Source organism: Trachurus japonicus, chromosome 5 (genome assembly GCF_045865225.1).
Source record: "Trachurus japonicus isolate A0001 chromosome 5, Traja_1.0".
Lineage (NCBI taxonomy): Eukaryota > Metazoa > Chordata > Actinopteri > Carangiformes > Carangidae > Trachurus > Trachurus japonicus.
In genome coordinates, this window is record NC_140911.1 from 18833610 (window position 1) to 18859494 (window position 25885).

The following is a 25885-nucleotide window of genomic DNA, read 5'->3' on the forward strand; positions in this document are numbered from 1 at the left end:
GTGGAAAAGAAGAGTAAGGCAATGAGACAAAATCAGGGAAAGAAAACATTGTAAAAGAAAGGAAAAGAATCAAGCAAGAGAACTCAACCAGTGGAAAAAAGACAGTATGAGGGGAGACATTACTGAATATAGGGAGATCACTGAGGATGGTGGCGTCCCACAATTGAAGTTGTTGACCAGGGCTGGGAATGACCCTAAGTCCACTCTTTGGCGCAGGGAAAAAGGTCACGTCCACCACACAATTGGTAGAAAACCATTAATACTATAGAAGATGAAGCAGAACTAGGACAATAAGTGATATTATTGAACACTGGTTTGCAATCTAGCATTTATCATGTAAATTAAGATGACTTTTAAACAGACTTTTTAGTGTCCCACATTAGGAGCATGACTGTCCCACATTAGGGAACGGAGATTGCCGCGAAAAACTTTGCAATCAGAGTTGAAATATGTATGGTATTTCTTTTAGGAGTGTGATATCAGAATTAATTTTCTCTTTGGATTCCATTAGATCACAACCTAAGGATTTCAGAATGGTACAGGATGTAGATTGAAAGTGTTTGCTTCATATCGCAAAATACACCAGAAGTCTAAATTGCAAAAAATGTCCCACATTAGGCGAATTCACCCTATATGCGTATATGAGCCTTACCTCTGTTTACGTTCCTCTCTCCTTTTCCCTCCAAATTTCTTCCCTCCCTGCACTCACTGCCTGCCTCCTCCTCCCCCTACTCACTCCTCCTCCTCCTTTCCTCCCCTGGCCTCCATCACTTTCAGATTTCGCTCTCACCCTCCCCCTGCTCTCCTCCTGCCCCTCCCTCCCTCCCTCCCTCCCTCTCCTGCTGACAGTTGACCAGCAGCCAGGGTTTAAACAGAAGAGAGAGGTAGAAACAGTCCAGTTGGCTCCCGTTCCCCTGAGGCCGATCATACCACACATATGGATCACATCCCCCACAGAGTGTGTGTGCGTGCGTGTGTGACTCTCTCTCTATCTCTCTTGCTCTCTGTCACACACATACATACACACACACACTCACTCACTCCATCTCTCTCTTTCTTTCACTTTCTACACACTCTGTTTCCTTCTGTCACAGTGGTCAGGCCTTCTACCCCACCCACCCCATGACACATGAGACTCAGACACAAACACATGAACACACTCCCATACATGCACAGTCTAAACAGAGTCCATGTGTCAGTGATCAGAGGGGCTACTGGTTGTTACGTAACACGTGAAGTCCGCATAATGTAAGATGTTATAGGATCTGAGACTGAGATGGATAACTGGACCAAGTCTGTATTTACTGTTGTATAAAACCATGTGCTTTGTGTTTGTGTTGAAGCAGATGACAGTGGTCTGCTGGCTGGGATGTAAAGTCTCTCTCTTTTTTTAATTACATGCACTAACACAAACACTACCACAGGTGAGCACAGGTCATTACATAAGAGTTTAAGCGGATCAACCAATGGGCTGTAGAGATTCTTTGAGTTAAAATGTCACTCCTGTTGTCTCCATCCTTCCCTCTTTCCTTCTTTTCTCCCTTACTTCTTTCCACAATCCTTTTCCCTTTCCATACTTCCTTCCTTGCTTCTTTCCTTGAACCAATCTGTTCCCTCCCTCCATCTTTCTTTCTTTCCAATTCCTTCCTCCCTTATTTCCCTTCGTCCATCCTTCCGCTTCCTTCCTTGACCTAATCTGTTCCCTCTCTCCATCTTTATTTCCTTCCTTCCTTTTCCCCTTCCCTTTTCCTTCCTTCAGTCCTTCGTTCCCTTCGTCCTTACTTCTTCCTTCCTTTTTGACCCAATTGACCTGATCTGTTCCCTTCCTCTTTCTTACTTCCTTTTCCCTTCCTTCTTTTCCCCTTCCGTCCTTCCCTTCCTTCTTTCCTCCCACCTTTCCCTTTGTCCTTCCTTCCTTCCTTCTTTCCCTTTGTCCTTCCTTCCTTGACCCAGCAGGACAACAGGAGGGTTAAAGTCTGGGAGCATCATCAGGTCCTCCCAGTCAAATATAACAAAATGTTGCTCAGTCACATTTTCACTTGAGTTAAAATACTACAGAAGTATTCAAAGGCAGATGTTTTATGTCAACACATACTTTGTGTGTACTGCTCCACATTTGCACTCTAAAACAACTTGAAGCACTGAAGCACTGATTTGACCAAAAAACAAAATAAATGTGTTTATTTCTTTGATTCTAAAACAAAAAATCACAACACAAAAGCCACAGTGAAAGTAACAGGTTTAAAACCAATAGGAGCATTATCCCTGAAAACATGCTCCATCTGGTTTCCATGTCCTGAACCCCTACTGTTTCAGGATTGCCCCATAGACTTTATGTAAAAAACAACGTTGGCATGCACCAGGACCAATGTAATTAGCAGCCAATAATCAATAATCGCTGCCTCTGCAATAGATGCCATGTGAGCTCTACGCTGATACATGAGACAGGAATTTAAGGAATTGGCTGTTCTCATTAACTCAATCTATTATGTCAGTTCTGTTTTAGTTTCAAGTCTTTTGACCTGAAAGAGCTGAATGCATGAACTGCTGAGTTCACTCAACTCAAGTTTTAAATAAACAAAACTAGCAGATTATCAGACATAGAGACATCAGAAAACAGACATGCTTACTTCTACTCTAAACTCTGATGTCACGTTTGGGTGGCTGTGGCTCAGGAGGTTTACCCACTAACCAGAAGGTCAGTGGTTCGATCCCCAGCTTCATGTCTACATGCCATGTGCAAGATACTGAACACAAAATAGTAAACTTTATTATTCTTATGCGGGGCAATTTGTTGTACGGCTAGCATAGAATAAATACAGCACAAACAAACGAACAACAATACATCCACACATGTAGCCATACACTGTACTAATGTTTCGGGGGGACCAGTCATCACAGCCCATTGATGAGGCCAGTGGCACAATGGGCTCTTTGCACAGCTCCACTACTTCCTGAACTTAATGCTGCTGATTAATCCAGGTGTGTCTGATCATTGTGACTACTCAGACACACCTGGATTAATCCGTTTGTCCGTTCATACCCAAATTGCATTGGTGCACAAATGTGCTAGTGGCGAGTTAGAAATGTGTTATAGGTAGGTACAGAAGTGCTTTATGAATCTGTATGTGAATGGGTGAATGTGATTATAAATGCAAGTCGATTTGCCAACACCGAACTAAACGTGACAAAGCAAAAGCCGAACGTCTCCCTTTAGCTCCTGTATATCATCCTCAGGCTGTTGTCTCCTACAGGTCTCACTGTTCCTCTGCACATCCAATGAGCTCATCTCTGCTCTGAGTAGTAGCAGAGTGAAGTATCACAGACCTCGGCCCGTTGGAGTGTCAGTCAACAGCAGCCAAAATGAACGTGTTTTAGGTTGACTTTGATTTAAAATCACTCAGAGGAAACCCTAAAGGGGACATATCATGGATGTATTATACCAGTGGTTCTCAACTGGTGGGTCGTGGACCCGTTCTGGATGGGTCGCGGACCCGTTCTGGATGGGTCACGGACAGCTGATCAAAAAAGTAAATAATATTTAATGCACATCTGATGTTAGACATGTCTTTTATTTTGAAAAATAACTTATATTGAAAGGCACGGGTCACGTGAACACATGCAGTTGTAATGCTCCTCCTCAGTTTCTTATTATTTGCTCTAATGTGGCCTGAATGCAGTGAATCTTGTTTTGTTTTGTGTGTCTTTATTTTGTGCAATTTGATATTTATTCACTTTTGTGAATATGCTCTGAATGCAGAGATGCATTAGAAATCAAATATACTGTTTTGTTGGTCTCCATTTTGTGCAGTTTGATATTTTTTTATTCACTTTCGTACATGCAGGTGTCATGGTAACTCCTCAGTTTCATTCATGTGCTCTGAAATGCACTTTGCTCAATAAAGAGCAAAATGAGTTTTTAAAGGCTTAAAAAAAATAAATCTTGGTTTGAATTCTATAAAAGTGGGTCACGACTTAATGACCATGGGACAATGTGGAGCCCAGAGTGAGACTAGTTGAGAACCCGTGTATTATACTATCTTATAATAGATCCATGGGACATACAGTATTTATCACTGTGCAGTTCTTTCTGCTCTGTCCACTAGGGGGCGGCATGGCTCAGACTCTTTCACCTTGTGAGAGCTGCAAGGGTTGTTGCCAACTGGGGCAGACGTCTGCAGCCTGTGTTTGGAGCAGAGCCGCTGAGAAGTGATGAATCCAGGCCAGCAGGTGATTCATGAGCAGCATCTGTTGTACATGGAGAACAGCATCAGACAACCACCTGACCATGCAGCCTGTTGTTGTTGTTGTTGTTGTTGTTGTTGTTGTTGTTGGTGGTGGTGGTGGTGGTGGTGTGGAGGCTATTGGTGCTTCCTGTACAAGTCTGGCCTCCTGCTGACTGGACTGTAGCTGTGTCTGAGTCTGAGTCTGTGGGGAAGCCGTCATGTCAGAGGAACAAACTGATCCTGGGTGTCTCTCAGATCAGTCCTAAAAACAAAGAAACAAAAAAACCTCCATACATCTCATCTGTGTCACATTGTCATCATGGTCAGGCACCAAACACTGAGGTCAAGGTTCAGGACAGAGGGTTAAATATGAATTTGTCTCTCGTTTGAACCTGATTCTTTAAATATTTATCCACAGCCAGAACATTTCCCACATAGTTTTGAACAGGATGTTAATAATACTGGAGGAAAATGACATTTAGTGATTGTGCAGATGAGCATTAATAATGCAGTTCCTGGAAATGTTCCTCAGTGGTATTTCAGACTGATAGAGAGGGTCAGTGATGGATCGTCAGCCTCTCCATATGAACTCAGTCTCACTTGTTTGCTTAAATACAGTTCGCTGTCCTGCATGTTATCAGTACCAGCTAATGAAGCATCAGAGCTCTCCCATCCACCTCATTAGAGCACAGATAGACATTTTTTTCAGCATTAAACAGTTAGTGTGTAAGAAATAGAAACAGATTAACAAAGCATCTGCTTTTTAACAGTTCAGAAACATCATTTAACTATGTGGTAGCTCCTGTCGCCCGAGCGTGGGATGTCCGGGGTTCACCCAACGTTGCTCCACCTCCCTCACTGCATTACACTGGTCAGCAGCGTCCAGCCCACGTCTATTGATCAGACTGGTGTCAGACAGAGCATAGCTGTGGAATCAGTTGGCTCATGGCTGGATCGATATGCATAAACATTAGCTCTAAACACTGTGAGGAGGGTCAGACCAGGTCTGAATGCTGGGAGGGGAGTCAGACCAGGTTTAAACACAGAGGTTAGGGTCAGACCAGGTCTAAACGCTGTGAGGAGGGGCAGGCCGAAACACAAAGGGAGGGTCAAACCAGGTCTGACTGCAGACAGCGGGTTCAGTCCAAACGCTGAGATCAAACCAGATCTGCTTTTATCCTCAGTATATTTGAATGTTTAGGGTGCCTGGTTTCAGTTTTACATTAGGCTACTGGCCTCTACTTTCATTTAACTGCCTTTGGTTTTTTGAAGGCCGTGTGGTGTTTATGAAATAGTCATTTCATGGTGATTTTCATTGTATTTGGATGAACTGTAATAAAAGACGTAATTATACTGTAGTAGAATTGTAAAAGGCAGCCTGTGTGATGCTTTCATTTACCTGTGGGAGGTTGAATAAATGTTTTAAAGAGCTCCAGCAGAGCAAGTATATTCAGAATAATGTTATCATTAATACAGACCGAGGTACCATTGTTCAGTCAGTAAACGTGTAGGGTCCATTCAGTACAACATCTAGAACATCTGTTATCTGAGCTCAGTGGAGATGGACTGATTGACTGACTGACTAATATGACTGACAGATCCAGGTTCTGAATGAACATGTGGTCAAATGCAGACCATGTATTCAGGAACAGGGATTTTCCTTTGGTCATCAATGCGGGTTTGGACTGAGGTTAACCAACATGTGTGGTGTGAATGGAGCACAAAATACAACATAAAAACCCCAGACTGCAGAACAGTTATGAACAGTGGTGTCCAAAGACATCATGGTATATTGTACTCTCCTTGCTTGTACCATGTTTGACCGCTTTACTGCTTTAATTGTTTGTGGCATAAATGCAACAGGGCACTGGAAAAACTCCTCAGAAGGTTTCCTCCTGGAGTGAGATCTGGTGACCGTGGAGCCCATTTTAGTATGGTGAACTCATTGTCAGTTTCAGATGGTTTGAGCTTTGTGACATGGTATGATCCAGCTGGAAGTGGCCACCAGAAGATGGGTTTACACTCACTGTGGTCATAAAGGTCTGAACATGGTCAGCTATCCTCGGGAAGGCTGAGGATTGTGCATTTAATTGATGCTCGGTTGGTTTAGATGCTCAGCCTTGGGCCCTTGCATGGTCTTCTGCTGCTGTAGCCCATTTGTTTCAAGGTATGACATATTGTGTGTTCAGCTCTTCTGCATAACTCAGTTGTAACAAGTGCTAATTTGTTTCACTGGGTAGTTTCATCTTTTTGGACCACTGTGTGTGAAAATCACAGTACGTCAGCAGTGTCTGAAATATTCACCCCAGCCTGTGGCAACATCCATGCCACATTTAAAGTAATTTAAGTCACCTCTCTTCCCCAATCTGATGCTCTGTTTGAACCTAAGCCGATCATCTTGATCATGTTTACATGCCTAAACACAATAAAGTGGCTGATGAATGTCCTGTCGATGGTTGAGATTCATCACTGTTTAAACACTCCAACGAAAAATTATGTTGCATACTAACTTTAATCACAAAGAACGGTCATAGCGCACCATTCATTATGTCTGAGGTTTCTTAAGCAGGGCTAGTTGTGTTCTGAAATTTTCATAGAGGGGCAATAATTAGAAGTAGAAGAAGTTTGATGGATTACATAATATGTCCTCAGCCCTAACCAGAGTGGAAACAGATAAAGTCAGGGACGAGACCCTTCAGTGTACAGACCCTCACTGCTATCAGCTCAGTTTAGCTGCCAGTGAGTGGGGCTGTCAATGGCAGCACAAAGTTAAAGAAAAATGAGGCATTCAGTTGAAAGTACGTCGTAGTCGTAAAACATATGACGTTATAGCAGCACGTCATTCTGCCTCTGCTCTGCTGGATGATTTATGCTTGAATAAAAAGTGAGGAGTTTGGTAATCTAAGCCTCACAGTTACATAGGACCAGTCCGCTGCAGCCCCTCCACTGCCCCCACCACCACCCACCCTCTCACCGACCCCGCCACTGCAGGATGCTATCTCTGAGCTCTGGACTGTGGCCAGCTCCCTGCTGGCAGTCCGCCACACTGAGCATGCTCTGTACACAATGATGGCACTAACTCATGGTCCCATGCTGCAGCATCCTCCTCCAACCTCAGACTGTAACACCAACTTCATGTGATGATGCTCAGACATGTGACAGCAGCATGAGCCGCTCGAATCAATATTTTATAATAACAATAGATCAAATGACTGTAACACCTACAAGTCATCAGCATCTGCTCTTGTAGGCTGCTTACTTTTTGGCTGAGGTTCATCGCCATCATATAAATACTGTGGATTTGTTCAGCTGGAGCTCCACCCTCCTGCAGGAGGCCCTCCCCTTGCCATCTCTGCAGACTGATGGGCACTTGCTATGGGGATGACCTAAGGAATAAAGGCTCTAACTCAGATGGGGAGGCTCATGGCTGTGAGTCTGAGTCAAATTAATGGAGATCTCTGTGATAACTGGACTGAATAACTCATGACTTTGAACGTGGCATCTCCGTGACGCTCTGTCTCTCTAAAACATCTTATCCCAGGGAGATCACCTGACTACATGATTATACTGTGTCATAAATTAACTACATGTAAAAGGCTTTTTATTATGTGTGCTGGGTTTTACATTTATATCAATCTGAAGACTATAATGACATTCATCCTCACACCTTCAGGACCAATAGTGGAGTTATTATTACTGAAAAATACACATAGCTATGTCACAGAATACTGAGATCAGTGCTGTAATTGAATGATGTCCACCTCATTACCTGAGAATCTGCTTCTAAGGAGGAGAAAGGGAGGAACGATGGAAACACACAGTAAAAATTATTTATCATCCTTTTGCTTGAGTAGTCACCTTGACCATCGAACTTTGACCTTTAGCCAAATTTTCATTGAGTCCAGGTGAATGATTTCACCAAATCTAAAGAAATTCCCTCAAGGTGTAACAGAGCTATTGTGTTCGCAATTCTATCACTAGCTGTCACTCGTCACAGGAGGTCGTAACTGCTCAGAAAGAAGCTGATATTCAGTAGCTTCATATTGCTGCAGTCCAGTGTAATGGCGGACGTCTGCGAGGAGCCGTACAGAGCAGAGACACTGTCCAGCTGCACACGCTTCAGTGGGCTCCCAGGGGGGTCGGTGCTGACAAGATGACATGTTAATATGTGAGTCCTGCTGAGCTCTGGGCCCAGGGGCTCCTGCTGGGGCTGCTTTAATGCTAACCTCAGCAGATACATGTGACTGTGGCCCAGCAGGGATCACACATGAGCTGTTTACTGTTTGTGTGGATAGTTGAACCAGAAGGAGAGAAGGCAAGAGAAGAGTATAAAATACCACAGGTGAACCGATGTGTCTCAGATGAAGAGTGAGAACAGGGAGACGACTGGATGTTGAATTATTGTGTGTGAACAGAAGCTCTGAATTATATTGCAATATTTATGGCAGATACTGAGTCATGATGAAGAACGAGTCAGTCCGAGGCTGATTCATTTCAATTTTCATTGTCATGGCCTTTGGTCTACCGCCATTTAGTGGCTCGGTTTTCTGTTCTGTTTTGTTATTGGACTCTTAGTTTCTGTGTTCCCCTGTTTAGTTTAGTTCCTGTTTTATTTTGAAGTTCTGTGTTGTGTCATGGTCTGTGTCTTGTCCTAGTTTCCTGTTTTATTTTGAAGTCCTTGTCTTGTCTTCCTGTGTTTTCCCTCCTCAATCTCCTTGCACACCTGTCCTGTGTTTCACATCGTCAGCCCTGCTCCTTGTGTGTCTCCACCAATCAGGTTTCTTTGCCCTCCTGTCTCCTCACCTGCTTGTTGGTTTGATTAGTTCTGTTGTATTTAGTCTCGTGTTTCTTTCAGTTCCGTGTTGGATTATTGTTTGTCGTCATGGTGTTCTGTTCTCCTGGCTGTTGTAGCAATTAAATCCTCAGTTTGCAAGAAATCTGCCTGTACGCTCCTGCATTTGGGTCTTTCCTCCTACAACCGTGACATTCATATCATTTTATTTTTTTATGACCTGCAAACTCTGAATCTTTGACAAAGTTTGTAACTGAATCCCATCCTCATGTGGAATCTCAGTCAGCTGATTCAGTCTATATATGTGATACTGTGGCTTTGTGTCTGTGGGAAACTTCCTGAGAGTCGACTGGTTCGGAGTAGGGATGTCGTGATTACTTGTTTTCACAATTAATCGTGGTGTTAAACGCCACAATTAATTGATTGTAAAGATTCCTAAATACCGTCACTTTCACAAAAATTTGATGTTGGAACCTTATTGGCAGATGTGCGCAAAAATATGGGTAAATGCACCGATACTGGTCCATTTATCTAAGGTAACACTGAATGGTTAGGAATTTAAATGTTAGTGTGTCAATTTTAATTTAAAAAAAAAGCGAAACAAAACAAAAAACAATTAAAATCAACGCAAACATTTGGTATAGATAACAATTTATGACCTGAATATTTCAAACGTTTCCCCTGGGGATTAAGAATTGGTCATATATTAATAGATACTTGAAATATTTTGTGTAAACATGAGTAATTATATTTTGACTAGGCTAAATTTGATTTTACACATTCATAGTGTTGTGAAATTAATTAATGCATAATATTAATCGTGATAATCATCGGAGTACCGTGATTATTTCTCTGACAATAATCGTACCAAGAAAATGTATAATCGTGACATCCCTAGTTCGGAGCGGGTGGTTGTCAACGCAGCCGACCCACGTGAACGTCCATGTTTGTCACGGAGAGCAGCGGCCGTGTGACAGAGCGGCATTCATTCAGTATCTGCCAGCAGTCATATGATACTCCTCCTGCTTTCCTGACAACTACAACTACAACTACAACTACAACACTAACAGCACCTCCACTCCACCCAACCCCCACCTCTGCATCCACTCCTGTCCCGACCAAGCGGTCACACACATAACGCACACACACACAGATGGAGGAAGGCTGTCATTGTGAGGTCTTACAGTAGCTGTGGCCACCTGGGTTTTTGGTGTAGGAAGCACTGAGAGACAACCCAGAGAAAGAGAGAGAGAGTGAGAGTGACACAGACAAGGGGGCAGAGAGAGAGAGAGAGAGAGAGAGGGAGGGAGAGTGTTGGCCAGCAAATGAGATAAAGATAGAGAGAGAGAGACCATAATAGAGATAGAGTGTACATCAGCCAGACTGAATAAGCTGAGTGTTGCAGTTCTCAGGCAATAAGCTGAGAGAGAGAGAGAAAAAGAGAGAGAGAGAGAGAGAGAGAGGGGAGGAGGGGGATAAAACTAGAGAGGGAGGGTGAGACAGGTGGGGAAATGAGCAGAGGGAGAGAGAGAGTCATGCAGTTTGAAGGAGAGAGACGAGGACGACGGTGGGTATCTCCCTCCTCTCCTCCTCCATCCCTCCAGCTGCTGCTGCTGCTTTCCCCCTCTCTGTTCATCTCTCCACCTCTCCTCCATCCCTCCGTTCGTACGCCCCGACGTCCCCTGCGCCGCCGGCACATGACTGATCCTGGGGAGGATGCTGAAGTTCCGCGTGGACAGGAGAGTCAGGTAGGTGTAAGGCACATGATGATGGAGGAGGAGGTGACACGCAGGGTCGAGGGGAGGATGAGAGAGGGAGGAGGAGGAGAAGGAGGAGGGGAGGGGCTGACGGACGGAGGAGTGGGTGTCCATGAGCTTGGAGGTCAGAGATGACTGCAATGCAGTGCCACACACAGCAAATTCACCACCAGACTGTGGTGGTGTTGTTAGGCTGTGTGGTTTACGGCGTGGGTGGAGGACAGAGGAAACACGTGACAGACACACTGCGGGTGCGACCATCACAGTGATCGACACCTTTGACACTTTAACATCCGGCCGCCGGTTTGGACGCAGGTTGAGGCCGTTTGGTTTTGCCTCTATTTTCTCCCTGTGGCTTCCAGCATGAACAGAGAAGACACATTTGTGAGTATCACATCATATATAAATACTCATGCTGCTTCTGTTGTTGTTGTGTATTGAAATGTGTTTATGTTGTCAACGTCACACAACCAACTCACTGCAACTTTGAAAACTCATGCACATACCGTACACAGACATGCTGCCAAAGTCATACAACACTCCCTCTATCAGACTGAAAGTGATAAAAACCCACTGGGATTCACTTGTTATTCAGTGTTTAACTTTATAAGTTACACAGTTTGAGATTGTTCCAGCAGGTTCATCACTTTTTACTGTAAACACTTCTGTTGTGTTGTGTGACTTTGCAGCACGTGTTGTGTCATCTGATGAATATATTTTCTGAATTTGCTCCGTGTGTTTCTCCTAGTTGCAACAGTAGTCAAGCTCACTCCTGTTACTGTGTGTTATTGATCCTATTTCTAGATGATCACAGGTTCATTTGTGGCTATAATATGGTTAAAGTTAAAAGATAATTATACATTGCATTAACGTCAGTGCTCATATCAGATCAACAGTGTTGGATTCATGATCTTACATCCTGTTTTAGGATTAGTATTGTATGTAAACTGTACCTAATGGAGACATATTTAACTGTAAGTGATAATTCAAAACAAGCAACAGTATCTTTATAGCATAACATAGGGTGTAAGTCTTTGGCTGTCATTAGTGGCGGGTTATGCAGTAGGTGACAATGTGGTCCTGTGGCCCCAGAAACTTGGAGAGAGTTGGCCCAGTAGGTCACATGGTGTTGAAACTAAGTTTAGACATAAAGAGAGATATACAGTATAACGATGTAACTTTATTTTCCCCCACAGTCACGCTGGAACGCAGGAGAGACGTCCGTGCATCTTGAACTATAGCCGGCCCGTTTATACCCACTTTGTGTGTTCAGGTCGATGAACTGGACCAGTCCCTGAATACACATAATGTAGTCTCATCTTCTTTTCTTCAATTCTCTCCATCCAAGAACCAAACAGGCCGAACCAGTTTTCCAGTCTGATATCATGTCACTGTTTTGGAGAGATGGAGACAGCATTTCCACAACATTTTGATTGTTTTACTTATTACTTTATTCAGAATATATCACTTATTATGCCTGATGAATTGAGATGATGTCCAGATTTCTCATCTCAAAGACTCATTTCACCAAATTGTGCCTCATGTTATCTGTAGTGTTATATGTGTAATGTCACTTTACATCATTTTCAAACATTTTTAAGGAACAAATAATAAAAATATTTTTTCGTTGCAGTTTTTGCCTGAGTGATGATTGCACATAATAGAGGGCTGGATACATTTTTAACTCTAATTCTCTTAATCCCAGATGTACTCTTAATCAGCAGCACACTTAACGCTACCCTGCTCCTCTCCATTCACGCTGGACCCTGGACAATAAACACAACTGCAGCAGAAATCGCTCTAATGTCGAATACATGTCAGTCCACACAGCTCCATGACTTGAATCAGAGAACTGATCCCCTGGACAAATACCAGGAGTGTTTGATTTTATATTTGTATTATATTGAGTATTCAAAAGTACATTTTATTGTTAATGCATGTGTTGTTCAGAGCCCAGTGACTCTGAAACAACCTGACTGAACTGAAGCCTGGAGAACAGACAGACTGGAGTATTGATACATGTGGATATAAGTCACAACTATAAGCTGTCTGTCTTAGGTTTCTTTGGAATTATTTCACAGGCTTTCTCAGGATGGGAGGTATTTTTTTTGGTCAGAAGTAAAGTTTGTTTTTGGCACAGTCAACAACAACAACAAAAAAAGTCTTTGATTTGATTTGATTTGATTTTTATTTGTCTCAAACAAGCACATCAAAAGACAAACAATCTATGTAACAAGAAACAAAACAATAATGATACTGTGCAAGTTTGAGAAGGGGCTGAAGGAAGCAAAGCTTATCAAGTTCAGCCCCCCCGCCACATTGTGATTCATGTCATACAGTACATCTGTAGTTCCATACAATTCAGAAGATTAAAAACATATTGCTTTAATATGAAATAAGACCATGATTATAAATAAAAAGAGTAAAATTAGCTGTCCAGTTCTTTATAGCTGTCCAAGAGTGTATGTTTGTACTTACTTTTAAATTGTTTTAAGTTATTGCACATTTTTATATCCTCATCTCGTCTATTCCACATTTTAACAGCACAAAAATAGATGCTAAAACTTTTCAGGGTAGAATGGATGGTAGATTGTTTAAAGTTACAGTTCCCTCTTAAATCATATATGCTTTCTCTGACCATAAACATTTTTTGGATGTTTATTGGTAGCAACCTATTCCAGGCTTTAAACAAAATCTGACCTGTTTTGAATTTGACTAGGTCCTCAAATCTTAAAATACCCGATTTTAAAAACAAGCATGATGAACCATCCTTATGACTCTTTTTTGTAAAATGCAAATCTTTTGTATGTGTTTCCCCATACCTCAACACAGTAAGATAAGTACGGATCAATGAGCGCATAGTGCAGCATTTGAAGTGACTTCTGATCTAAAACATGTCTAGTTTTACCCAGAATTCCAATACTTCTGGATACTTTGGAGCACAAATATTTCACGTGAGATTTCCAGCAGAGCTTGTGATCTATTAAGACACCAAGGAACTTACTTTCGTAGACTCTTTCAATTTCCACATTTTCAATTTTCAAACATACCTCTTGCTTAATTGGACGATTTCCGAATATCATGAATTTTGTTTTGTTTAGGTTTAATGATAATTTGTTTTCATCAAACCACCACTTTAATTTTAGCAATTCACTTTTGACCATCAATAATAGCTGCTGCAAATCTCCTCTAAATAGATTTTTCTTTGTGCATATTGCAAACAGACTTCAGAACAGATCGTGGGGTCTATGTATGTAGGACAGGTTGAGATGAGCTGACAGTGGAGGAGTTGGGTCTGATTGTTTTTTTCTAATACTTCTATCACATTTTCAAAATAAAAGAAAATACATCATGTTGACGAAAAGCTCTCCTTCAGAATAAGAGTGCTTCTGTGCTTCATAGCATTATGGCAAAAGTTGTTCGTTTCTGTAAAATAAAGTATTTACGTGAAGTACAGTGAGTACGGTATTCAACAAAGTGTTCATCATTGCACATCACACCCAGTCATCATCACCTGTTCACTCTGCTGCCCTCTGGGGGGCGCTATATATCCATGTGGGTCTTCAGTGGTACTAACTCTACTTCAGTCTATTTAAACACTTTACTGATCTATTAATACTTTCATCAGCTCAGTGGTTTACTGTGAACATATAGGGGCTGCACAGGAACTGAAAGAAAGATGTAGTTGATACTTATCTCTAGTGATGTTGTGCTGCTGCTGCTGCTCATGTCAAACTCTGCCTGTAGTAGGCTATTCATTGTAATATATGCGTATATCAGAGTTACATTTGACAAAGCTTGGTTGTGTTTATGACCGCTGTGACTCGGTCACTCTTATGAGCACAGTGTGTACGTGTTAATCCTCCAGCAGGTCCACCTGGTCCAGTTCCTGCTGTCAGGTTTTTATTCTCTACCCAGCAACTTCCTCTATGTGGGTTTGTAGGTTATCACTCTGTCTCAAAGTCTCTCTCTTCCTTTCTCTCCCACTTACACAAATAGGTGTGTGTCTGGCTGACATAGTATATCAGAAAGTGGGAGCTGTTAGTTCACATAGCATCTTGATAAAAATACGAGTGCCATATAGAAATAGTGAGTACATTTTGTTTTTAGACAGATTCAGTTCAGATCAGTTCAGAGATGTTCAAGTACGTTGCATATTCAGACATCCACCACAAACCAGGACCTGTTTTTTGGGTCAAGGCTGACGAGCCACACAGGTAGCCACACAGGTAGCCACACAGGTAACCCAGCAGTGTTTCATCTACCAGTGGGACGCTCAAGAAACCAGAGAAAAGAGGAGGAATTAAGTAATTAAGCGAGTAAATAAACTACATATTTGATTTGTTTATGCTATTTTCCTCTTGTGTGTGCTCTGGTTTCACTTCAGCTCAGTATGCGTCTTCTGCGTTTTGCAGTTTCTCTCCTCTTCTAGCAGAGGCCTGGTAACTAGGGCACATGCCAATGAAACACGCACACATCCTCACACACATGTATGCACACACACACACACACACACACACACACACACTGAGGGAGCCTTAGCTTCCAGGGCAGCAGCATGTGAGTGTGAAGCCCTGAACCAGCTGCAGATTCAGAGCACTGTGGGTTGATCCAAGCAGACAGCTGCAGTGCTGCTGTCTCCAGTCAAGCCCAGTATTTTCTTTTTTTTAATTTCCTATCAAGAGATAATTCAGTCTTATTATAAACATGTAGTATTGTCATTATAACAGAAACACTGTCTTCATCATCAAATGTCCATCATTCATTTCAACACTGACAGAAATGATGGGTAAACTCTAAACAACAACGTCTTAAAGCAGAAGTAAGCGATATTTTTGTGTTAATATAAGTCTTAAATAGTTCTATCTTCCGACAGCAATCACTTACATAGAAAACTTTTCTCGTATCCTACAAGTTTTATCCAATGAGGAGAGAGAACGGCATGAAGGGCTGTGTGTGCAGCCAAGGGATGTGCGTGAATGTGGTGACGTAGGGATGAGGACTGTTATGGTGCGTTCAAGGCAACCCGTAACTCGTGTTAACTGGTACGACTTCACAGGTCGGAAGTTACGAGTGGCCGTTATAGTGACTTTCACAGGTAAAACAGGTCGGAAAAACACGAGTGGGTTGCCTGGAACGCTACAAAGTCGTAAGTTGTGACTTGAAGCTGTAATTTACGGTTTCAAAAGCCTGCCTGGAACGCAGCATTAGCCAAAACGACCGGACCACTTACTTCTGCTTTAACCATGGTGTAATACATTTTTCTCTAGTTGACATCCCATGATGTCTTTTTAAAACCCTGTGCTGACCTGCGTCCTCTCCTCTTTGTCTCTCTCTCTTTCAGTCAACATGACCCCAGTGGACCAGCTGGACCAGCAGTGAGCGTGATCCAGCTGGAAGAGCCCACACCAATACACTCTTATCTGCAGTGAGTAATCTACATGTAAGGAGTGGATAGTGAATAAAGATTGAATAATAAATGTTTATGGATTATTTGCAGATTCGTAAGATCGGGTGGGAGCACACTGTCAGTGAAGATAAAAAAACAGAGGGCGCAGATGCCAATGCATGTACAAGGTTTATTTACAGTTTAAAATGACAATAAGACCCAGTTGAATAAAACCCTCTAAAACAGCTGTAGTCCAGTTAAAAGGGTTTAAAAGCCAACAGGGGTAAAATCCATAAAACGAGCAGTCTGTTTAAAAAGGATTCAGCCAGACCGGGATGGCGAGTGGGATTGGAGGCGAGTGGGATTGGAGGGGAGACTCGTGCGCAGCGCCTCGTCCTTCTTTGGAGGGCCACCTGTAACACACGAGATCACTGCCAGTATACACGTTCAAAATGGGCAAAGCTCTCTTAGCGATCTCCACACCAGAACGTTACTAATATCCCAAAAGGGTACTCACACACGAGGCAGAGCGTTAAAGCCCTGCCGCTGCGAGTGTTACACGTCGTAACGTCTGGATTTCCTCTCGTCTCTCTCCTCGTCCGACTCGAGTGTCCGGTCTCCCCGTGGCAACTTCTCCAGCCAAGCTCTCCTCGTGTTCTGGTGCTCCACGGTCTTTTGTTTCCGGTCTTTTTCCGGTCCGGGCCCTCCTCCTCCGCCGATGATTGGTCTGTAGGAGAACAGGAGAGCCTCGCAGGTGCAGTGCATTTCATCAAGATGGTGGGTTCACAGGCAGTGGGAAAACACAGTTATATAACTAAAACACACAAGAGAATAAAAACATGCATAAAATCTCTACTAAAATATACACAACAAAACAATCAATAAAACCAGTCCCAACTGTCCTGTGACATTCTCCCACACTTTAATGTTGCCAGTCCCTGCAACATCACGAGTCTCTGTATCTCACCGGGGGTTGTCCCAGGTTCTCCCTTGTGGAGCGCCGCGGAGCAATTTCAGGTTCTTCCCCTGCAGGAGGAATTCCTGCAGGCCTCGGAGGAAATCCATAGATCAACGGCAGTTGAACTTCCGGAGTCTCTGCAGCTGCCTCGGCAGCTGGTGGAACAGTCTCTGTTGGGGGAGCCGTACACACCTTGAGTGCGTTACGATGAACAGTCTGTACGCGGCCTCCCCTCTCTGGTTGAACACGGTACACAAGTTCGGTGTCTCCAACCTGTTCAAGAACAACATAAGTCTCTGGGTTCCACCAATTACACAATTTCCCTTGTCCCTGTCTGTTCCTGTTCCTCAACCACACCCTCTCTCCAGGTAACAAAGGTAAAGCTCTGGCCTTATTGTCATAGCGCTGCTTATTCTGAGAAGCTGCATTGTCCATCTTTTGCTTAGCAAGACTGTATGCTACAGATAGCCTCTGTTGATGATGTCTAACCCACCCATCTAAGTCATGCTTCCTCTGCTGGGGCCCAACTCCCAACCCAATGTCCACTGGGAGGCGCAAGTGTCGACCAAACATGAGAAATGAAGGGGCATAACCTGTGGCGCTGTGGGGTATGTTGTTATAAGCATGTACCAGTTCGGGTAAATACTCAGGCCAATGGTTTTGCTTATCAATTTCGAGGGAGCGGAGCATGTTCAAAAGAGTCTGGTTAAAGCGTTCTGCACTGCCATTACCAGCAGGGTGGTACGGGGTAGTACGACTCTTGGCTATACCATAGGTATCACACAACTGTCTCATTAGCCCAGACTCAAAATTTGGTCCCTGATCTGAATGGAATCGAGCAGGGCAGCCAAAGGGCTGGATTATTTGGGTCCATAAGGCTTTAACTGTGGTGTCAGCAGTTTGGTCTCGTGTAGGGACAGCCCAAGCATAGCGGGTGAATAAATCAGTAGCTACCAGGATGTTTGGGTGAGTGTCTGTGTGGCGGCCTAGTGAGAGGAAATCTAAGCCTACCACTTCAAGGGGGTATGATACCTCAATTGGTTTTAATGGGGCTCGAGGCTCAACTCTCTCCCTCCGCAGGCTGCAGGCGACACATCCCTGTTGGAGTTGACGTACCTCTGCCTCCATATTTGGCCAATAGAAGCGCTGGCGAATGCGTGAAAGAGTCCTCTCCACTCCAGCATGGGCGGTGGCTTCATGTACACTCCCCCACACCTCTTTGCTCTTGGCACTCGGACATACAATCTGGTGCCTCACTTCATGAGTCTGTGAATCAAACACTTTTCGACACAGAATGTTGTTTTGGACATGAAGCCTCTTCCACTGCTGCAACAGTCTCTGGCTCCTGAGAGGCAGGGCCTGACGTTCAGTTTTTTCAGGTAACACGCGTGTTTCCACGTACCTTTTAACAGTCTGTATGTCTGGGTCACTGGACTGTGCCTCTTCCCACTCACTGCCAGCCCACTCCTCACTGCCTCCTTCTGGGGTGAATTCAATGGTTGCCATCACTGGAGTGTTGTCTGGCCCGACTGATGTGTCGGCTACACCTGTGGGTAGAGGGTTAACAGGATATCTGGACAGTACATCAGCATTCACATTGCTCTTACCAGAGCGATATTTGATGTCAAAGTCAAAGGAAGAGAGTTGTGCAACCCAACGTTGCTCCACTGCACCTAGACGAGCTGTCTGTAGGTGGGCAAGAGGGTTATTGTCAGTGTACACAGTAAACTTCGTCCCGGTCAGGTAATCTTTGAATTTTTCAGCCACAGCCCACTTGAGGGCCAAAAGTTCCAGTTTAAATGAGCTGTAATTAGCATCATTTTGTTCGGTTGGGTGTAAGCTACGACTTGCATAGGCTATTACACGTTCTCGTCCCTCTTGGACTTGGGCCAGAACTGCTCCCAGTCCATGGTTGCTCGCATCTGTGTAAACAACGAATGGAAGAGAGTAATCAGCATAGGCCAGGACAGGGGTTTGTGTCAGGGCTGTTTTGAGTTCAACAAAAGATGTCTGACAATCTGGGGACCAGTTTATCTTCTGGGCTTCAGACTTTTTGTTAGCTGGGATTCCAGTCAGTAGCTGATTCAGTGGGCGTGCAACTTTAGCAAAACCTGGCACAAATCGTCTATAATATCCAGCTAATCCAAGGAAGGCTCGTACCTGTTTTATGGTGTTGGGGACAGGCCAGTCACGAACAGCAGAGATTTTGTCTGGATCAGGTTTCACGCCTGTTGAGTCTACAACATGGCCCAGAAACTTCACTTCATGCTGTAGCAATTTGCATTTGTCCAGTCGCAGCTTCAGTCCATGCTGTCCCAGTCTCTCTAACACCTTGTCCAAGTGTTGTAGGTGAGAAGTGAAGTCAGGAGAGTACAGGATAATGTCATCTAAATACACAAGCACATAGTCAGATAAATGGCCACTTAGGCATCGCTGCATCAGCCGTTGGAACGTAGCTGGTGCATTGCAAAGGCCAAACGGCATCCGTTCAAACTCGAACAGGCCCAGCGGTGTGGTGAAGGCCGTCTTCTCTCGGTCCAGGGCATCCATCTCAACCTGCCAGTAGCCACTGGCCAGGTCAAGAGTGGAAAACCACTCTGCTTGAGTCAGGTTGGTGAGAGTCTCTTCGATCCTGGGTAAGGGAAAGGCATCTTTATGAGTCACAGCATTCAATTTTCTATAATCAACACAAAATCTCCAGCTGCCATTTTTCTTCCTCACCAGTACAATAGGTGCCGCCCATGGGCTACAGCTCTCTCTGATGACTCCTGATTCAAGCATACCTGAAAGGAGTGTCTTCATCTCCTTGTACATGGCTGGGGGTAGGGGGCGATACCGCTCCCGGACAGGTGGTGCATCACCGGTGTGTATTTGGTGCTGTACTAGGTTGGTACATCCAAAGTCTTCATCATGTTGTGCAAAAACATGCTTCCACTTTAGTAGAAGAGCACGTAGCTCCTCCTGTTGTTGTTTGGATAAATCTGGTCTGTTCGCCAGACTGCTCACCTCTTTTGGTAGTTCCTGCTCTGGTTCATCAGGCGTTGTGCTCATCAATGCCACTTCTACGACGCAATCATCTCTCAAGGACAGGTTCAAATTCTGCGGCCCATGCACATCAGCCTCGTCCACATGATGCAGTTTGCCAAGTTTCTGATATCGGCCTATGGTCAGACAATAAGAGTGGGGGTTACAAATCCTCACAGGGACTCTGCCGTCTCTTACCATCGTCAATGTCCGAGCCACTCCAATGCTGTTGTCTCCAGGCAGGGCTTCCATCATTGCACAGTAGTCTTTTCCATCGGGGCCCTTCCGAGTCCGGCCCCACACCAGCAGCTCACTCTTTGGAGGTACTTTGATTATGCGTCGACTAGTTTGTCGCACATAACCAAGCAATCCATCCTCCTTCATGGTGGCCTCGATGCGATTGCAGGTGGCAAATGCATCTCTCCAAGCTTGGTGGTTCTGCAACTTCTGTGGGGAAAAACCAGACTTCTCGGGCCGTTTAAAGAGGATATCCCAACATGATGTCACAACGTTCATTCCAATGACAAGTGGGTGTGTGCAATGTTCATCTTTAGCAATCACAACTCCCCGTCCAGGTATAGTAATACCCTCCACTTCCATGTCTAGCACAGCATAGCTTGTGTAGGGAAGTTCAAGTCCATTTGCTGCACGTAGTTTAAAAAACACAGGGGTTTGACTACATTTTATTTGGGAGAAGTGTTGTTCAAAAAGACTTTGTTGCATCAAGGTGACTTGAGATCCAGTGTCTAATAGTCCAAACAGTTCAACCCCTTCAATTTTGACAATAATGTTTGGGCAATTTCCAATAAATGCTTCAGTGGTCCTATTCTTTTCTGGCGCACACTCAACCCCTGCCCCTCGGACCTCAGCAGCAGGGATGGCTAGTTTAAAGCCGGCTGAGCAGGTGGAGATTGTCTGCAGAACCTGGCAATATGGCCTGCTTGTCTGCACCGACGGCAAATGGGCCTACCTTGTTCATCCCAGTCGTTTGTGTAGACTGAAGGCCGTTGTCGCCCTCTCGCAGGTTGTACAGGGGGTTGTGTCACCCTGCTGGTTGGTTGGAGAAGTGGTTTTATTTCCCTCAGCAGCTCCTGCGTGAGGCCAGACATCTGCAGTCTCACATCTTCCATGATCTCTCTTTTCAAAGTCTCTTTCCAGTTGGTATCCTGAGTTGAAGTAGACACAGAAGGGTTACTCACAGATGCACACATTACCTCTGGCTTAGGATTTCCACACTCTGATGCTAGAAGCAGTGCTTCCTGTCGAATGGCAGCAAAGGTTTCATCTGGGTTACGACGGGCATACACTTTCAGAGCTTGGGCCACAGAGCCCTCCTGAAGTCCCAGCAACAACTGGTCTCTCAAAGCAGCATCGGAGGGGGCATTGTCTGGATCGTGTCGCTGCAGCCTGCAATGTAGCTCTCGTAGTCTAAGTATGTATGAGGGTACTGTCTCATCGAGTCTTTGTACACAACTAAAGAACTGAGACCTTAGCACAGGTGTAGGAGTTCTATCACCATATAGTGAATCCAAATACAAAAAGACTTTACGGGTATTGTCCCTTTCATCTTCCTCTAAAACACTGAGCTGGCGTTTAGCTTCTCCAGCTAATGCACCTAAAACAATATCAACTTTTCTGGCTTCATTTAACTCCTGTGTACCCAACAAACCTTGTATTTGCTCTTTCCAGTCACTGTATTTTACATCATCACCTGGTCCCTTAAACTTTGGCAACCAAGGGGCACCTGGATACACTGGCATCATCATGGTGGCCTCTCTGTTCAATCACTACAGGTGCTCTAAAACCCGATCCTGCCGACAACGCCAAAACTGTAAGGAGTGGATAGTGAATAAAGATTGAATAATAAATGTTTATGGATTATTTGCAGATTCGTAAGATCGGGTGGGAGCACACTGTCAGTGAAGATAAAAAAACAGAGGGCGCAGATGCCAATGCATGTACAAGGTTTATTTACAGTTTAAAATGACAATAAGACCCAGTTGAATAAAACCCTCTAAAACAGCTGTAGTCCAGTTAAAAGGGTTTAAAAGCCAACAGGGGTAAAATCCATAAAACGAGCAGTCTCTGTTTAAAAAGGATTCAGCCAGACCGGGATGGCGAGTGGGATTGGAGGCGAGTGGGATTGGAGGGGAGACTCGTGCGCAGCGCCTCGTCCTTCTTTGGAGGGCCACCTGTAACACACGAGATCACTGCCAGTATACACGTTCAAAATGGGCAAAGCTCTCTTAGCGATCTCCACACCAGAACGTTACTAATATCCCAAAAGGGTACTCACACACGAGGCAGAGCGTTAAAGCCCTGCCGCTGCGAGTGTTACACGTCGTAACGTCTGGATTTCCTCTCGTCTCTCTCCTCGTCCGACTCGAGTGTCCGGTCTCCCCGTGGCAACTTCTCCAGCCAAGCTCTCCTCGTGTTCTGGTGCTCCACGGTCTTTTGTTTCCGGTCTTTTTCCGGTCCGGGCCCTCCTCCTCCGCCGATGATTGGTCTGTAGGAGAACAGGAGAGCCTCGCAGGTGCAGTGCATTTCATCAAGATGGTGGGTTCACAGGCAGTGGGAAAACACAGTTATATAACTAAAACACACAAGAGAATAAAAACATGCATAAAATCTCTACTAAAATATACACAACAAAACAATCAATAAAACCAGTCCCAACTGTCCTGTGACATACAACCACGGTATAATGTAACAGACCGTTGGGTAATACTATGCTTGATACTGTGGATGGTTCTGCTGTTGATGCTGTTGATGGTGTTATGAACGATGCTGTTGTTGATTATGTTGTGGATGACACTGTTGTTGATGATATGAAACAAACTCAGGGCCCGGGGCCAGATCTGACCCCACAATACAATTTTATGTGGCCCACAAGAAAATGTCATATTGATGTATGTGAGTGAGTTTGACATCCCTGATGTAGATGATGCTGTCGGTGGTGTAAATGATGCTAGATAGAGCTGTGGATAGAGTGGATGATGTATGAATCATAGTGTTGATGAGACATTAAAACAAGAATTTTCTGATGTCTACAACAAGGCAAACACAAACACCAAATGAAGTTTTTAGAGGGACCTTCACAGTCCTCACCAAACATCTGGTGGGAAGTCCTAAACCTATTATTCGCTACTGTGTCAACAGCAGCTTCTTAATAATTCCTGGCAGCTTCATACGTCTATAATAAAAGTGAATCAGAGGAGAGAAGAGAGTGAATCATATGGTGCAGGATTCAGCGACTCGTCCTGAAAATAGATAGAAACAAGCCCATTACATGGTGCTAATACAAAATGAAGATTAATTAGTTATAGAAATAGATGAATTGAAATGTTATGTGACTCATGCATTAAACCCCCAAAGAACTGACTGATCTGGTCCAGCTGATTCTGATTTTGATTCATGAGGAAAAAGACGTCAGTGACTTTGAAGGAAGAGTCACTGTTGGGCCACAGTGCAAAAGATGATATCACAGGTGTTTCCACAGTGGGACAGATTATTTATCTAACTGTCCGTATCTGAGGTTTTATGAGTTGATGGCTTTATGACTCACACTCTGTCATCCTGCTCCTGACAGGTCACTACCCACATGCCCACTAGATGTCCCCGTCACGTACCTGTAGTCTAACAGTGTCGGAGGCTGGAGGCTGAGCTGACCTCGTCCGGCCCAGACCAGACTGGTTGCACAGTGATAGTCTGACAGTTTTGTTGTGAGGTGACAGTAAATTGACTGCAGGGTGTTTGTGTTTTCTCTGCAGGAACTGTGATCTGGATATGAATGTGAAGGTGAACACTGCAGCTGAGAGGATTAATAAGTGCAAGAGCAACAACATGGTGTCAGACCTTTCTCCAGAGGCCCAGCCTTACACCAGGGTGAGACAAACTCGTACACACACACACACACACAAAACTGCAAAGCTGTAAACCAGTCATTTTTTAAACAGAATAAAAACTGTAGAGTATACAGTTGCATGTTATACTAAGAAATGGAGATAGTAATATACTGTACAATAATAATAATAATAATAATAATAATTAATCAACTCTTAGCTTTTTTTGGACATTTAATGAAAATAACATAGAAATAAAATGATTTGTTCCTCTGTTTGTCCACTTACCCGCAGGTGTCTCGTACTCCCAGGAAGGCGGCTACCTTCGGGAAGCGCTCCAACTCAATGCGCAGGAACCCCAAAGCAGCAGTTGCCAAACAGGGCTGGCTGTGCAAGCAGGTACTAGCTCTTCTCTCTGCTCGCTGTTTTTATGGGAGAGCTCACCTGAGTTTATGGGAGTGATGGGAACTGTAGGATCCAGTGTCGATAAACAACATCAGCCTTTCACAGAGTATCATAAAACAGGAAGAGCTGAGAGAATAACAATAAGAGCTGTTTATGTAAATCAGCACAGTGCTGAATTTAAATGACCCACTGAGACGGTGAAACAGCTGTTATCAGTGGATAAAGATTTATTTAAAAACTAAAGAAACTGAAATGTAGGAGTTTAAATTTCTACCTCTTGGCATCAGAGCTCGTGTCACACTGTGTAAAACAAACAGAGGGAGATGCACCAGGTTAGTGTCTTCTCTTAAGTTATTCAAAGGTTGAATAATAAATTCCCATTTGAAGCCAGGTCAAGACCCTGTTTTTACAGAACAGGTCTCTCAACGGAGCTGTAGGACACTTGTATTAGATACCAGTGGAGCAGCACCTGACACATCAGGTCATCGCTTCTTGTCTCTCCGGGGATGATGATGATGATGATGATGTTGTTGGTGATGATGATGATGGTGAGTGTGTTGTGTTCACTTAGTATTCCTGCATCCATGTTCCGCCACTAGGAGGCACTGTGAGTTAGTGAGTGAAGAAGAGAAAGGCGGAAGTAACTACTGGCTGTTAGTTGATGATCCTGGAGCTAAAAAGAAGGTGATATTCTGCTTGTGCTACCATGTGGGAATAAACCCTGTTACAACCTTACCTACCTTTTTCTTTTTGGACTCATCCACATAACAAATTGGCGACGAGTCGAACCTGCATTTGTTTTTTGCGGAAGATGGCTGTAAATGCGCCGTTCCCGGATTTTTTCTTGCCTTGCCCGGGGGAGCCGGCCATTCCTTTCAAGACGTGGGTGAGGATGTTCGAAAACTACCTCCTGGTCATCCGTGCAAATGGAGACGCGTGGCCAGAAGCAAGGAGACGTGCGCTACTTCTGCATTGTCTGGGCTCGGAGGGACAGCGGATCTTTCATACTCTGCCGAACACAGGTGACGACCTAGCAGCCGCCATTGCTGCATTAAATGAACATTTTATGCCTTCCGTTAACGTGGTGGTGGAGCGCCACACGTTCAGGAAGAGAGCACAGAGACCCCAGGAGTCAATTGTACAATACATTGCTTCACTAAGAGAGCTTGCTGCAACATGTGAATTTGCCAATGCTGATGATATGATTAGAGACCAGCTCGTGGAGCATGTGGCTAACCCCCGCATTAGGGAGAAACTGCTTCTTAAAGATAAACTGACATTAACTGATGCTATTACAATAGCCACTCAAGTTGAATCTGCCAGTGAACAAGCTAAGTCTATGGCAGGTGATCAGCACTTACCTGTTCATGTTGTGAAGGCTCATGATACAGCATACAGGCCAAGACAGCCACGTAGGAGCTATTCTGCAAAACCTGCTAATAAACCTGCCTCGACCTCATCTGCACGTGCTTGCTTCCGTTGTGGTTCACAA

General features: G+C 44.1%; 1 protein-coding gene across 19 annotated transcripts in view; it reads left to right on the forward strand.

The window, feature by feature from the left end:
- The window catches only part of plekha6 (pleckstrin homology domain containing A6), a 77332-nt gene that overhangs the window by 14447 nt on the left and 37000 nt on the right, over positions 1–25885 (forward strand). For 14 of the 19 annotated variants that reach the window (XM_085776637.1, XM_085776645.1, XM_085776639.1 and 11 more), the window contains exons 1-4: positions 10720–10766; positions 16120–16203; positions 23917–24031; positions 24283–24387. In XM_085776637.1, coding sequence (XP_085632763.1) covers positions 10735–10766; positions 16120–16203; positions 23917–24031; positions 24283–24387 — 336 coding nt within the window. In that variant the 5' untranslated portion in view covers positions 10720–10734. Of the gene's footprint in view, positions 1–10719; positions 10767–16119; positions 16204–23916; positions 24032–24282; positions 24388–25885 lie in introns of those variants that run through there. The other 5 variants (XM_085776641.1, XM_085776651.1, XM_085776657.1 and 2 more) reach the window with 1 other exon arrangement.